Below are 15,122 nucleotides of genomic sequence, written 5' to 3' on the forward strand. Positions count from 1 at the left end.
CACCGTCTGTGTCCATGATCCTACCTCTGAAAACAAGGATTCTACAATCCATGGCCCCAAGTGAGGAAGACAGCACCATCACTAGAGATGTGAAGGCTGCCATTAGAGAGGACCTGAACCCCAGATACCCCCCCTAACGTACAGGACTACCTTCATAGATCTACTGCACTGGATCCAAGGTTCAAGTCCCCGTCTGTTCAAGTCCCCGTCTGTTCAAGTCCCCGTCTGCTCAAGTCCCCGTCTGCTCAAATCCCCGTCTGCTCAAATCCCCGTCTGCTCAAGTCCCCGTCTGCTCAAGTCCCCGTCTGCTCAAGTCCCCGTCTCACCTAGTCCCCGTCTCACCTAGTCCCCGTCTCACCTAGTCCCCGTCTCACCTAGTCCCCGTCTCACCTAGTCCCTGTCTCACCTAGTCCCCGTCTGTTCAAGTCCCCGTCTCACCTTAGACCCTGTCTCACCTAGACCCTGTCTCACCTAGACCCTGTCTGCTCAAGTCCCTGTCTGCTCAAGTCCCTGTCTGCTCAAGCCCCTGTCTGCTCAAGCCCCTGTCTGCTCAAGCCCCTGTCTGCTCAAGCCCCTGTCTGCTCAAGTCCCTGTCTCACCTAGACCCTGCCCTATGCCGGAGGACATACAGTGATCTCACCACTGAGATTGTGGCAACTGAAGAGGTAAAAAAATAAATGAGTGAATTACTTAAATAATACATATACTGCAGTCTAATCTTAGTCTATGGTATTGCTATTAGAATCATCCATTTTTTATTTGGAATAATAATAATAATAATAAATTATCCAATTTTATTGCCACAATTATAGTTCTATGAAATATGAAAATAAATAATTAGTTAGTTAGTTTAATAGCTCAAGTAATTTTCTCTGCAGGGTCAAGCCACAGAGCCGACAGGAGCAGACTAAGAGGCATCCCCTCCACAAAATAACTTGGCCATGAAGGAGCTTTTCGGGGAGACCTTTGCAAGCAAGGACACAGGCAAGACGTTTGCCAACACCATCAAAGAGGAGCTGGCATCCTACAAGGCAGCAAGAGGCATTCCGGTGGATGGTGATCCACTGACATGGTGGAAAAGCAATGAGTGTAAATACCCTCACATTGCCATGATGGGTAGATGCTACCTGAGTTTTGAATATTTTATTTTACACTGTACCCTGCAATCACACCTGCACCCCTGTACATGTCACTATTAAACCCTCAGTCTGAAATCGCAACAGGAAGAGAAGGACTCAACCATGACAGCCTCTGATGTTATTCTCTAAAACTAACTGTATAAATGCTGAGTAAATGACAGGTCAGTCCACCAATTAATGAACTCAACTTAATGAAGTCAGAGACCTATTTATTCAGCAGGCCTAATGTTATACACAGCAAGAGAAATCAGTGGTAGACAGAGTTAACTGTCCACAGTGGTATGTAGTAGTATTGCTCATTTTGTGTGTGTTGTCTTGTTCTTCTATCCTCATGGGGACATGAAATCCCCAAAAGATCCCCACAAGGACAGTAAAACAAGGAAAATCATCCCTGTGGGGTTAGAGTTACAATTAGGGTTAGAGTAGGGGTTGGGTTTAGGGTTACAATTAGGGTTAGTTAGGGGTTGGGTTTAGGGTTAGAGTTCGGGGTTGGGTTTAGAGTTATAATTAGGGTTAGAGTTTGGGGATAGGAGTTAGGGTTAGAGTTAGGGGTTGGGTTTAGGGTTAGAGTTCGGGTTGGGTTTAGAGTTATAATTAGGGTTAGAGTTCAGGGTTGGGTTTAGGGTTAGAGTTCGGGGTTGGGTTTAGGGTTGGGGATAGGAGTTAGGTTTGGGGAAAATAGGATTTTGAATGGATGTTGGTATTTGGCAGGTTTGTTGTGATAGCTGGCTGTATAATCAGTAACATGCATAATAATTGACGCTATCACACTGACAACAAAGGATATCAGCGCAATAACACTGATAATAAGCAGCTCTTGGCAGACTGCAGTCTTCCTGTATAGGTAATGACATAACTTTTCTAACTAAAGTGTACAAGATAGCACAGAGGTGAGAAGTACGCTCATACCTTCCGTTATGTCCAGTGGTTGAGTATGTCTGGGGTATTCTGACGGGAGCAGAGCATGGCACCATTTCCACCACTTCCTCCTGTTTTTCTCCATTGTCTGGAGTCACCGTTTCCTGCGGCGGACCTCCTGTTTGGGTTGGCCTGTGTAGCGCTGCTCCTGCGGCCTCTTCGCCCTTTTCCAATGAAAGCTCTGTGCTGCTGTTTTGCAGGTCTTCTGAGTGAGACGAAAGGCTCGGAGTGTCTCTGATATCTCCTCCAGGGCTCTCATAAATCCTGGGTGTGTCCGTGTCTATGTCTGGGCTATTGTTCAGACTCATAACGTTATTATCAGCCGCAGCCTTCAACACTACCTCACTGTCGATCATATCTGTAGCCATCACAGCTGATCTGCTGCTTCCTTTCAGAGGGTCTGGACAAAACAAAAAAACACAAATGCTTCAAACCCAAAAGTAACGGTTTATGAATATGAGATTCTTGCTGGTTTGTTAGCTGATAGCTCTAGTAGTAGCTAAATACAAAAGTCATATATTGACCTTTTTTTTTTCTTTGAAGTGAAGTTGTCAAACTGAGTGAGTCAGGTTTAAAGAAACAACGTAACTAAGTTAGCTAACTTACTAGTTAACAACCAGCTAACTTACCAGCTAACTTACTAGCTAACTTACTAGCTAACAACCAGCTAACTTACTAGCTAACAACCAGCTAACTTACTAGCTAACAACCGCTAGCCACCAGTAGGACTTGGCTCTGTAGCCGAGCAGTGCGTCGTCAACTTTTCCTTCCTTCCTCCGTTTAGACCTCCAGCTAATGCTAACGCTAACCACAATGCTAGCTAGTTAGCCAACTTAGATAAAGTGGATTTTGACGATGTCTTTGCGAGCCATGGAAGACAGAATCAAACACATTCAATCGCTTTCCGTTAGATGTTTAAGCATGATAGACTTTGATTTCCGACGGTTCATAATGAATCTCTCGGCTCTTTTCCTTTTAATCTGTCACTGGTCTTTTCTTCCCGTTATTATTAAGATACACGTCGTCTCTCTCTCTCCCCCTCAGAGCTGCCAAATTCTCCGACAATGCCCTCTGTTGGTTATGACCAGTGTTTCACAAAACTCCCCGAGTTGGCTACCCCTGCAGGTCCAATTATTTGATCTATTCAATATAAATGTATTTTTTATTTTAGTCATTTAGTAGACGCTCTAGGAGTATGAGTTATAATATCCATACAAACTAACGGGCAAACTCGGAAATGGTTCCAATCGTGTTTCCACCATTCATTTTTCCCACAGGGGATTTTAGAAACACTTCCATGTACTGAATGATTTGTTATTTTGATTTTAAGATGGCAAAACGGATAATGGAAAAACGACACATTTTTCATTTTCTGTTTCTGAATTTGAAAAACAACTCTTACAAAAATGTCCCACAGGATTCCTGCATGATTCTGCGTGCAGGAGTCTTTCAGGAAATCCCACAGGAGTTTCGTGATCATTTTCCTGTCAGACAACCATCAGGATTCCTGCAGGAATGGTTTTGCAGGACCAACCCAGCACGATTCTTACAATTCCTGCAGGATTCCTACACATAATACCTGCATTCTAATCATTTTTCTCGTAGGACTAACCTGCAGGACCAATACTGCACAATAATTTTATTTCTGCAGGACTTAAACTCAAATGTTTCCACCTCTACCAAGGATCATATCACCTCTACCTTACCTGACACCCTAGACCCACTTCAATTTGCATACTACCCCAATAGATCCACATATGATGAAATCACCATTGCACTGCACACTGCCCTATCCCATCTGGACAAGAGGAATACATATGTAAGAATGCTGTTCATCGACTACAGCTCAGCCTTCAACACCATAGTACCCTCCAAGCTCATCATTAAGCTCGGGTCCCTGGGTCTGAACCCCGCCTTGTGCAACTGCGTCCTGGACTTCCTGACGGGCCGCCCCAGGTGGTGAAGGTAGGAAACAACACCACCACTTCGCTGATCCTCAACACAGGGGCCCCACAAGGGTGCGTTCTCAGCCCTCTCCTGTACTCCCTGTTCACCCATGACTGCGTGGCCACACACGCCTCCAACTCAATCATCAAGTTTGCAGATGACACAACAGTAGTAGGCTTGATTACCAACAACGACGAGACAGCCTACAGGGAGGAGATGAAGGCCCTGCAGAGTGGTGCCAGGAAAATAACCTCTCCCTTAATGTCAACAAAACGAAGGAGCTGATCGTGGACTTCAGGAAACAGCAGCGGGAGCACGTCCCTTTCCACATCAACGGGACTGCAGTGGAGAAGGTGAAAAGCTTCAAGTTCCTCGACGTACACATCACAGACAATCTGAAATGTTCCACCCACACAGACAGTGTGGAGAAGAAGGCGCAACAGCCTTTCTCCAACCTCAGAGGGCTGAAGAAATTTGGCTTGACCCGTAAGACCCTCACAAACTTTTAGATGCACCATCGAGAGCATCCTGTCAGGCTGTTTCACCGCCTGGTACGGCAACTGCACAGCCCACAATCGCAGGGCTCTCCAGAGGGTGGTGCGGTCTGCCCAACGCATCACCGGGGGCAAACTACCTGCCCTCCTGGACACCTACAGCACCCGATGTCACAGGAAGGCCAAAAAGATCACCAAGGACATCAACCACCCGAGCCACTGCCTGTTCACTCCGCTATCATCCAGAAGGCGAGGTCAGTACAGGTGCATCAAAGCTGGAACGGAGAGACTGAAAAACAGCTTCTATCTCAAGGCCATCAGACTGTTAAATAGCCATCACTAGCCAGCTACCACCCGGTTACTCAACCCTGCACCCCATTGAATCACTGGTCACTTTAATAGTGTTTACATACTGCTGTACTCATTTTATATGTACATACTGTATTCTATTCTACTGTATTTTAGTCAATGCCACTCTGACATTGCTCGTCCTAATATTTATATATTTCTTAATTCCATTATTTTACTTTTAGATGTGTGTGTGGTGTTGTGAATTGTTAGATATTACTGCACTGTTGGAGCTAGGAACACAAGCATTTCACTACACCCACAATAACATCTGCTAAATATGTGTATGTAACCAATACAATTTGATTTTGTAATTCCTGCAGTAGGCCTATACGGTATATATATACTTGATATAGATAGGGGAAAAAGACAACACTGCATCAAAAGTCAGATTTATGAGGGCAACTTTATTAAATCAGCTAATTCAACATGTGTGTATGAGTGCTTGTCCACCAACCATCCAGTCACGTAGCACAGCAATTCCTAGGAGACAAAAAAAACTGCATCAGGAAAATAGGATATTGGTTTGGGCCTTGAATGTAAATGTAAAAATGTAAATGGAATATTGGTTTGGGCCTTGATCCCAAAAAATGTTTACTGTAAAAAAAAAAAAGGCAGCAATTCCTGATTAATAATCCCTTATCTATATTTCATAATGTCACAAAAGCACATTTTAATGATGTATCAGTTATCTTTAAGATGCAATGTCCAGACATATATCTCCATGAGTCCTCTGTTGTGATGATCTCCTAGTGAAGAAATATAACATCTTTCATTTCTATTCAAACTAAAATATGGGCTATCCAAATAGTGTCCATGATAAACACATATTTTCATCATTGGGCAGAGTCATAATGGCATTTAATGTATTCTGTACCTGAGCTTGAAGTGGGCAGAGCTGGTTTTTGTGATGTTGTGGGGGAAGCTCATGCATGCCACTGGTAGTGTGTAGGTATATGTGTGCCTCTGGTAGTGTGTAGGTATATATGTGTCTCTGGTAGTGTGTAGGTATATATGTGTCTCTGGTAGTGTGTAGGTATATATGTGTCTCTGGTAGTGTGTAGGTATATATGTGTCTCTGGTAGTGTGTAGGTATATATGGGTCTCTGGTAGTGTGTAGGTATATATGTGTCCCTGGTAGTGTGTAGGTATATATGTGTCTCTGGTAGTGTGTAGGTATATATGTGTCTCTGGTAGTGTGTAGGTATATATGTGTCTCTGGTAGTGTGTAGGTATATATGTGTCTCTGGTAGTGTGTAGGTATATATGTGTCTCTGGTAGTGTGTAGGTATATATGTGTCTCTGGTAGTGTGTAGGTATATATGTGTCTCTGGTAGTGTGTAGGTATATATGTGTCTCTGGTAGTGTGTAGGTATATATGTGTCCCTGGTAGTGTGTAGGTATATATGTGTCTCTGGTAGTGTGTAGGTATATATGTGTCTCAGGTAGTGTGTAGGTATATATGTGTCTCTGGTAGTGTGTAGGTATATATGTGTCTCTGGTAGTGTGTAGGTATATATGTGTCTCTGGTAGTGTGTAGGTATATATGTGTCTCTGGTAGTGTGTAGGTATATATGTGTCTCTGGTAGTGTGTAGGTATATATGTGTCTCTGGTAGTGTGTAGGTATATATGTGTCTCTGGTAGTGTGTAGGTATATATGTGTCTCTGGTAGTGTGTAGGTATATATGTGTCTCTGGTAGTGTGTAGGTATTATATGTGTCTCTGGTAGTGTGTAGGTATATATGTGTCTCTGGTAGTGTGTAGGTATATATGTGTCTCTGGTAGTGTGTAGGTATATATGTGTCTCTGGTAGTGTGTAGGTATATATGGGTCTCTGGTAGTGTGTAGGTATATATGTGTCTCTGGTAGTGTGTAGGTATATATGTGTCTCTGGTAGTGTGTAGGTATATATGTGTCTCTGGTAGTGTGTAGGTATTGCTATGTGGAATACTGGGGGCAAATACACAATAAAAATAAAACTCCATAAATCAACTGACAAAAGGAATTGATTAGGTTGACTTATTCTTTTGACCCGCATTTACATTTTATCCCAAGATCTCACATACAATTTGGTCTGAATCCAATCAACCATGATCACAACACAGTCACCCCGAGGGAGGAGTCCGTCCTTTTCCTCCATGTGCTCCAATCAACCATGATCACAACACAGTCACCCCGAGGGAGGAGTCAGTCCTTTTCCTCCATGTGCTCCAATCAACCATGATCACAACACAGTCACCCCGAGGGAGGGGTCCGTCCTTTTCCTCCATGTGCTCCAATCAACCATGATCACAACACAGTCACCCCGAGGGAGGAGTCAGTCCTTTTCCTCCATGTGCTCCAATCAACCATGATCACAACACAGTCACCCCGAGGGAGGAGTCAGTCCTTTTCCTCCATGTGCTCTAATCAACCATGATAACAACACAGTCACCCCGAGGGAGGGGTCCGTCCTTTTCCTCCATGTGCTCCAATCAACCATGATCACAACACAGTCACCCCGAGGGAGGAGTCCGTCCTTTTCCTCCATGTGCTCCAATCAACCATGATCACAACACAGTCACCCCGAGGGAGGGGTCTGTCCTTTTCCTCCATGTGCTCTAATCAACCATGATCACAACACAGTCACCCCGAGGGAGGAGTCAGTCCTTTTCCTCCATGTGCTCTAATCAACCATGATAACAACACAGTCACCCCGAGGGAGGGGTCCGTCCTTTTCCTCCATGTGCTCCAATCAACCATGATCACAACACAGTCACCCCGAGGGAGGAGTCCGTCCTTTTCCTCCATGTGCTCCAATCAACCATGATCACAACACAGTCACCCCGAGGGAGGGGTCTGTCCTTTTCCTCCATGTGCTCTAATCAACCATGATCACAACACAGTCACCCCGAGGGAGGGGTCTGTCCTTTTCCTCCATGTGCTCCAATCAACCATGATCACAACACAGTCACCCCGAGGGAGGGGTCCGTCCTTTTCCTCCATGTGCTCCAATCAACCATGATCACAACACAGTCACCCCGAGGGAGGGGTCCGTCCTTTTCCTCCATGTGCTCCAATCAACCATGATCACAACACAGTCACCCCGAGGGAGGAGTCAGTCCTTTTCCTCCATGTGCTCCAATCAACCATGGTCACAACACAGTCACCCCGAGGGAGGGGTCCGTCCTTTTCCTCCATGTGCTGGGTCTCCATATTCCCAGAGGTCTGTCAAACAGTTGATGGAGAACAGAGGGAGGTGTGAATGGAATCATATAAACACGTGTGTTCTTCTGTGGGGATTTTAGGCAAAGGGCAGGTCTATCACAAGTGGTGCATGTTAGGAACTAGGATAGTGGGACTTCCGTCTGTCGTTTTGGACAGCAGATGGGTCAATCCAGGGGACAGGAAGTAGTTGATTAGGGTGCTTAGGAATTGGACAAGGTCTCCTGAGATAGTCTGGAGAAGGGGGAGTCGAGTGGGCAGGTGTTTGCCTGGTTGGGTGTCACAAGTTGCAGGACATCATCTGGAATGAGGAAAAAGAAAGAGATGTTAAACCAGAGAAAGAAGGTAACAAGGTGGGTTTGGGACTGATCAACCGTCATGAGGTTTAGTGGGGGAGCTGTGAATGCTGTCAACCTTCTATAGAGAAGTGGGAGGGATTTATATTTGTATTGATTATGGATCCCCATTAGTTCCTGTTGCCAAGGCAGCAGCTACTCTTCCTGGGGTTTATTATGGATCCCCATTACTTCCTGTTGCCAAGGCAGCAGCTACTCTTCCTGGGGTTTATTATGGATCCCCATTAGTTCCTGTCAAGACAGCAGCTACTCTTCCTGGGGTGTATTATGGATCCCCATTAGTTCCTGCCAAGGCAGCAGCTACTCCTCCTGGGGTTTATTATGGATCCCCATTAGTTCCTGCCAAGGCAGCAGCTACTCTTCCTGGGGTTTATTATGGATCCCCATTAGTTCCTGTCAAGGCAGCAGCTACTCTTCCTGGGGTTTATTATGGATCCCCATTAGTTCCTGCCAAGGCAGCAGCTACTCTTCCTGGGGTTTATTATGGATACCCATTAGTTCCTGTCAAGGCAGCAGCTACTCTTCCTGGGGTTTATTATGGATACCCATTAGTTCCTGCCAAGGCAGCAGCTACTCCTCCTGGGGTTTTTTATGGATCCCCATTAGTTCCTGCCAAGGCAGCAGCTACTCTTCCTGGGGTTTATTATGGATCCCCATTAGTTCCTGCCAAGGCAGCAGCTACTCTTCCTGGGGTTTATTATGGATCCCCATTAGTTCCTGCCAAGGAACTAATGCTAACTCCATTGTTGGCTAGGGGCTCGTAAGTAAGCATTTCACTGTAAGGTCTACACCTGTTGTATTCGGCGCATGTGACTAATAACATTTGATTTGATTTGCAGGGATTACTGCAGGAATTTGCTTTGTCATTCAGGATCTGCCTCTGCAGGGACTACTGCAGGAATGTGCTTTGTCCTGCAGCATCTGCCTCTGCAGGGACTACTGCAGGAATTTGCTTTGTCCTGCAGCATCTGCCTCTGCAGGGATTACTGCAGGAATTTGCCTTGATCTGCAGAAATGTACCTTGTCCTGCAGGAATATAAAAATCGTACAGGATCAGCAGGATTTAGAAATTCCTACTTGATTTGAGAAATTCCTGCAGGAAAATACAAATTCCTACAGGATTCCTGTGGGACCTTTTTGTAACGACACTCAGGTTGTCATGGTAATACCCTGTCACCAGAGGACAGCAGAGACCGTCCTAGAGACATTAACGACACTCAGGTTGTCATGGTTCCACCTGTCACCAGAGGACAGCAGAGACCGTCCTAGAGACATTAACAACACTCAGGTTGTCATGGTAATACCCTGTCACCATAGGACAGCAGAGACCGTCCTAGAGACATTAACGACACTCAGGTTGTCATGGTAATACCCTGTCACCAGAGGACAGCAGAGACCGTCCTAGAGACTTTATTGACACTCAGGTTGTCATGGTAATACCCTGTCACCGTAGGGCAGCAGAGACCGTCCTAGAGACATTAACGACACTCAGGTTGTCATGGTAAAACCCTGTCACCAGAGGACAGCAGAGACCGTCCTAGAGACATTAACAACACTCAGGTTGTCATGGTAATACCTTGTCACCAGAGGGCAGCAGAGACCGTCCTAGAGACATTAACGACACTCAGGTTGTCATGGTAATACCCTGTCACCCTATGGCAGCAGAGACCGTCCTAGAGACATTAACGACACTCAGGTTGTCATGGTAATACCCTGTCACCGTAGGGCAGCAGAGACCATCCTAGAGACATTAACAACACTCAGGTTGTCATGGTAATACCCTGTCACCAGAGGACAGCAGAGACCGTCCTAGAGACATTAACGACACTCAGGTTGTCATTGTAATACCCTGTCACCAGAGGGCAGCAGAGACCGTCCTAGAGACATTAGTGACACTCAGGTTGTGTCCTATATACTCACTATATTTCCCTGTTAAAAGAGGTGTGTTTTCTGCTGTCTTTTGCTGAAAGCTTGAATTGTTTACTGTGTGTGTTTGTTTCCTGAGTGAGTTTTCGAGATTTAGTGTTTGTTGTTTTTTTCAGGTATACTGTGTACCTGCGGCTACCGTTCCTCAGTAAAGTATTAGGTTCACCCTTAACCACTGATTCCTGGTCTCTTCTCTGCACCTGGGTCCAACCACATCACATGCTGTACCCTAATGTGCTGAGACAATATGACTCGTGAACAGTTTTACACTATTTTAAAGGGAATGCTCAACAGTGATTATCTCTCTAGCGCGCTCTCTCTCTCTCTCAATTCAGAGGGGCTTTATTGGCATGGGAAACATATTTTAACATTGCCAAAGCAGGTGGAATAAACTATCCCAAATTAACAGTTAACTCTCTCTCTCTCTACAACCCTCACAGATCACTGACAGATGGTATGTAGGCTGGTTGATGGCACCTGCAGGCCTGTTTGAGGGACAGTTGGACAGAATACATCCACATTTTTTAACTTCAGCTGACACCCTCCTCTCCTTCCCCATCCTTTAAGGAAATACCTTTCTTTACACACATACTGTTAGGCATGATGGTCTCAAAGTGTCTCTGCATTTCTCTCATGCTGTGTGGTATTATCTCTCTCTCTCTTTCTCTCCAAGATACATTAGAGGATGTTGATTTGCTGTTGGCACCAACACATGCTGACAGGCTGCCAAGTTAACTACTTCATCCCTCTCATAATAAACGTTGCTCACTCTTGTTCAACTGCCCTTTGGTTAAATCGGTTTAATTATATGTTTAAATTTGGTTCAGGTGTGGTTTTTACTGACCGTTGAAAGATGGTACCTGTCTGGAGGGATGTGGGTGTGGGGGGAGAGTGTGGGTAGATGGGTGTACATGGGTTGGGATTGGTTGAAGAAATTCCCTCTCCTCCCTCCATTCCTGCTCTTAATAAAAGTGAATGTAACTGCTGCATTTCACCTGTGATCCAAAATCAAATACAATTGAATATTTGATGAGGTACAAGCTAAGACAAAAATAAATGTAATAATATTACTTTGTCTTTAAACATCTATTCACTACTTGCCAAATGCGGTCATCAACCACTTCAACTAGCACTTCCTGTTTTTAGGCCTGTTAAAAAATGTTAAGGTGAAGCACTGGATGAAGTGTCAAAATGTGACACTGGCTGTATTATTATGCTTCTGTATGTGTTGTTGCTGTATGTGTTGTTGCTGTATGTGTTGTTACTGTATGTGTTACTGTATGTGTTGTTGCTGTATGTGTTGTTGCTGTATGTGTTGTTACTGTATGTGTTACTGTATGTGTTGTTGCTGTATGTGTTGTTGCTGTATGTGTTGTTGCTGTATGTGTTGTTACTGTATGTGTTACTGTATGTGTTGTTGCTGTATGTGTTGTTGCTGTATGTGTTGTTGCTGTATGTGTTACTGTATGTGTAATAAGGTATCTAATATTCTGAAATCTGATATGGGTTGAAGTAACCATTATTAATTCTGTGCCATGTCTGAAATACGGTTGAATTGTAGTGTATTTACAGAACAACCCATGTCGTTAGACTCCTCGTCCACTAGATGGCAGTAATCTGCTGCCACCTTCAAAGAGTTCTAATGTGAGCTCTTATTTTCTTCAAGTACTGAGCAAATGTCCAAATTCATGAAATTCCCTGAATGTTGCTTTTATGGATACTATAAATGACTGGCTGTGATCCAGACCCATTTATTTATACTACTACTAAAACCCTAACCCCTAACCCTAACCCCTAACCCTTTATTCTATACTATAAATGACTGGCTGTGATCCAGACCCATTTATTTATACTACTACTAAAACCCTAACCCCTAACCCTAACCCCTAACCCCTAACCCTTTATTCTATACTATAAATGACTGGCTGTGATCCAGACCCATTTATTTATACTACTACTAAAACCCTAACCCCTAACCCTAACCCCTAACCCCTAACCCCTAACCCTTTATTCTATACTATAAATGACTGGCTGTGATCCAGACTCATTTGGGTAACCCTAACCCTAACCCCTAACCCTAACCCCCAGACCCATTTGACACATGTGACATGCACAGTTCAAGTGTGGTAGAAAGTGGGTGTTGTTGAGCCGCCACGTCCTGCCAGTCACTCCATTAAATACCGTAAACACATCCAGCTGAAGCTGTGGTCTGAATTCTCCCCTTTGATTCCACAAAAAACTGGAGGCTGAGACAGGAGGGGTCGGGAGACACTGTGGCCACATCCGATGATACCCCCGGACAGGGCCAAACAGGCAGGATATAACCCCATCCACACTCCATTAAATACCATAAACACATTCAGCTGAAGCTGTGGTCTGAATTCTCCCTTTTAATTCAACAAAAAATCCCATTTATTCTCTCTGCTATAAAATAAAGAGGTTTTTCAGAGTTACTGCCACGGTCATATGTTAAATACTCAGGCACTGGCTAATTGGAAGAGAGGGGAGGGGTCAGATAATTAACAGACAAAGGTCTGAGGCTAAAGCCCACTAACGAATGAACAGCCAGGCCACTCGCAGTACACCTGCAGTACACTCCTCTCCCCTTTACCTACACACATACAATTCAAGGAAGATCTAAAAGTCTGTATTCACAAAGTGTGTTAGGTTAGCATTGATGATCTAGGATCACTGATCAGGTCCCCGTATAGCTCTGTTCGGACGGGATTAGTTTTACTGGGGGAGGTTGGGTAATGAAGTTACGTGCACGAGCGCAAAACACGACATCTGTCATTTAAGTCACTTTCGAATCAGTCATTTTTATATGGGAGCAGAATAACCTACTGTTTGTTTTTGGTAAACATCCCTGTGTTTTCAGATAAATGTCTGAGTTTGACAGGTGTTGCGCGCCGCCCAATTGGACTCCCAATCACGGCCGGTTGTGATACAGCCTGAAATCGAACCAGGGTCTATAGTGACAGCCCCAGCACTGAGATGCAGTGCTTGAAACCACAGCGCCACTCAGGAGATTTCATTTTACATTTGATATTCTTCAAAGTAGCCACCCTTTGCACACTCTTGGGATGATTTGCTTATTAACACTTTTTTGGTTTCAACATGATTCCATACAGTATGTGTTTTTTCATAGTTTTGATGTCTTCACCATTGTGTCCAAACGTTTGACTGGTACTGTATATAATACACACATTACCACTACTAAATATAGGGATATATAATACACACATTACCACTACTAAATATAGGGATATATAATACACACATTACCACTATTGGGAGGGATATATAATACACACATTACCACTACTAAATATAGGGATATATAATACACACATTACCACTACTAAATATAGGGATATATAATACACACATTACCACTACTAAATATAGGGATATATAATACACACATTACCACTACTAAATATAGGGATATATAATGCACACATTACCACTACTAAATATAGGGATATATAATACACACATTACCACTACTAAATATAGGGATATATAATACACACATTACCACTACTAAATATAGGGATATATAATACACACATTACCACTACTAAATATAGGGATATATAATACACACATTACCACTACTGGGAGGGATATATAATACACACATTACCACTACTGGGAGGGATATATAATACACACATTACCACTACTAAATATAGGGATATATAATACACACATTACCACTACTAAATATAGGGATATATAATACACACATTACCACTACTAAATATAGGGATATATAATACACACATTACCACTACTAAATATAGGGATATATAATACAAACATTACCACTACTGGGAGGGATATATAATACACACATTACCACTATTGGGAGGGATATATAATACACACATTACCACTACTAAATATAGGGATATATAATACACACATTACCACTACTAAATATAGGGATATATAATACACACATTACCACTACTAAATATAGGGATATATAATACAAACATTACCACTACTGGGAGGGATATATAATACACACATTACCACTACTGGGAGGGATATATAATACACACATTACCACTACTGGGAGGGATATATAATACACACATTACCACTACTAAATATAGGGATATATAATACACACATTACCACTACTAAATATAGGGATATATAATACACACATTACCACTACTAAATATAGGGATATATAATACAAACATTACCACTACTAAATATTGGGATATATAATACACACATTACCACTACTAAATATAGGGATATATAATACACACATTACCACTATTGGGAGGGATATATAATACACACATTACCACTACTAAATATAGGGATATATAATACACACATTACCACTACTAAATATAGGGATATATAATACACACATTACCACTACTGGGAGGGATATATAATACACACATTACCACGGCCGTTGAACAGGTCAGGGTTCCAGCAGGTCAGGGACAGGTAGCATGGCCATTGAACAGGTAGCACGGTTGTTGAGCAGGTCAGGGACAGCAGGTCCGGGTTCCAGCAGGTCCGGGTTCCAGCAGGTCCGGGTTCCAGCAGGTCCGGGTTCCAGCAGGTCCGGGTTCCAGCAGGTTCAGGACAGGGTAGCACGGCCGTTGAACAGGTCAGGGTTTTTATTTATTTAACCAGGCAAGCCAGTTAAGTACAAATTCTTATTTACAATGACTGCCTACCGGGAAACAGTGGGTTAACTGCCTTGTTCAGGGGCAGAATGATAGATGTATTCCTTGTCAGCTCAGGGATT

At 43.5% G+C, this 15,122-nt stretch overlaps 1 protein-coding gene across 2 annotated transcripts in view; it reads right to left on the bottom strand.

Annotated features, from left to right (window-relative positions):
* bnip2 (BCL2 interacting protein 2) overlaps nucleotides 1-3,150 on the bottom strand; it is a 53,773-nt gene extending 50,623 nt beyond the window's left edge. Inside the window, exons 1-2 of one of the 2 annotated variants that reach the window (XM_029752004.1) lie at nucleotides 2,757-3,150; nucleotides 2,049-2,457 (exon numbers count right to left, since the gene is read on the bottom strand). In XM_029752004.1, the coding sequence (XP_029607864.1) occupies nucleotides 2,049-2,425 (377 nt within the window). In that variant the 5' untranslated portion in view covers nucleotides 2,426-2,457; nucleotides 2,757-3,150. Of the gene's footprint in view, nucleotides 1-2,048; nucleotides 2,458-2,581 lie in introns of both variants that reach the window. The other variant, XM_029752003.1, reaches the window with a different exon arrangement.
* Between the last annotated feature and the right edge of the window lie 11,972 nt (nucleotides 3,151-15,122).

This window comes from Salmo trutta, chromosome 4 (genome assembly GCF_901001165.1).
Source record: "Salmo trutta chromosome 4, fSalTru1.1, whole genome shotgun sequence".
Taxonomy (NCBI): domain Eukaryota; kingdom Metazoa; phylum Chordata; class Actinopteri; order Salmoniformes; family Salmonidae; genus Salmo; species Salmo trutta.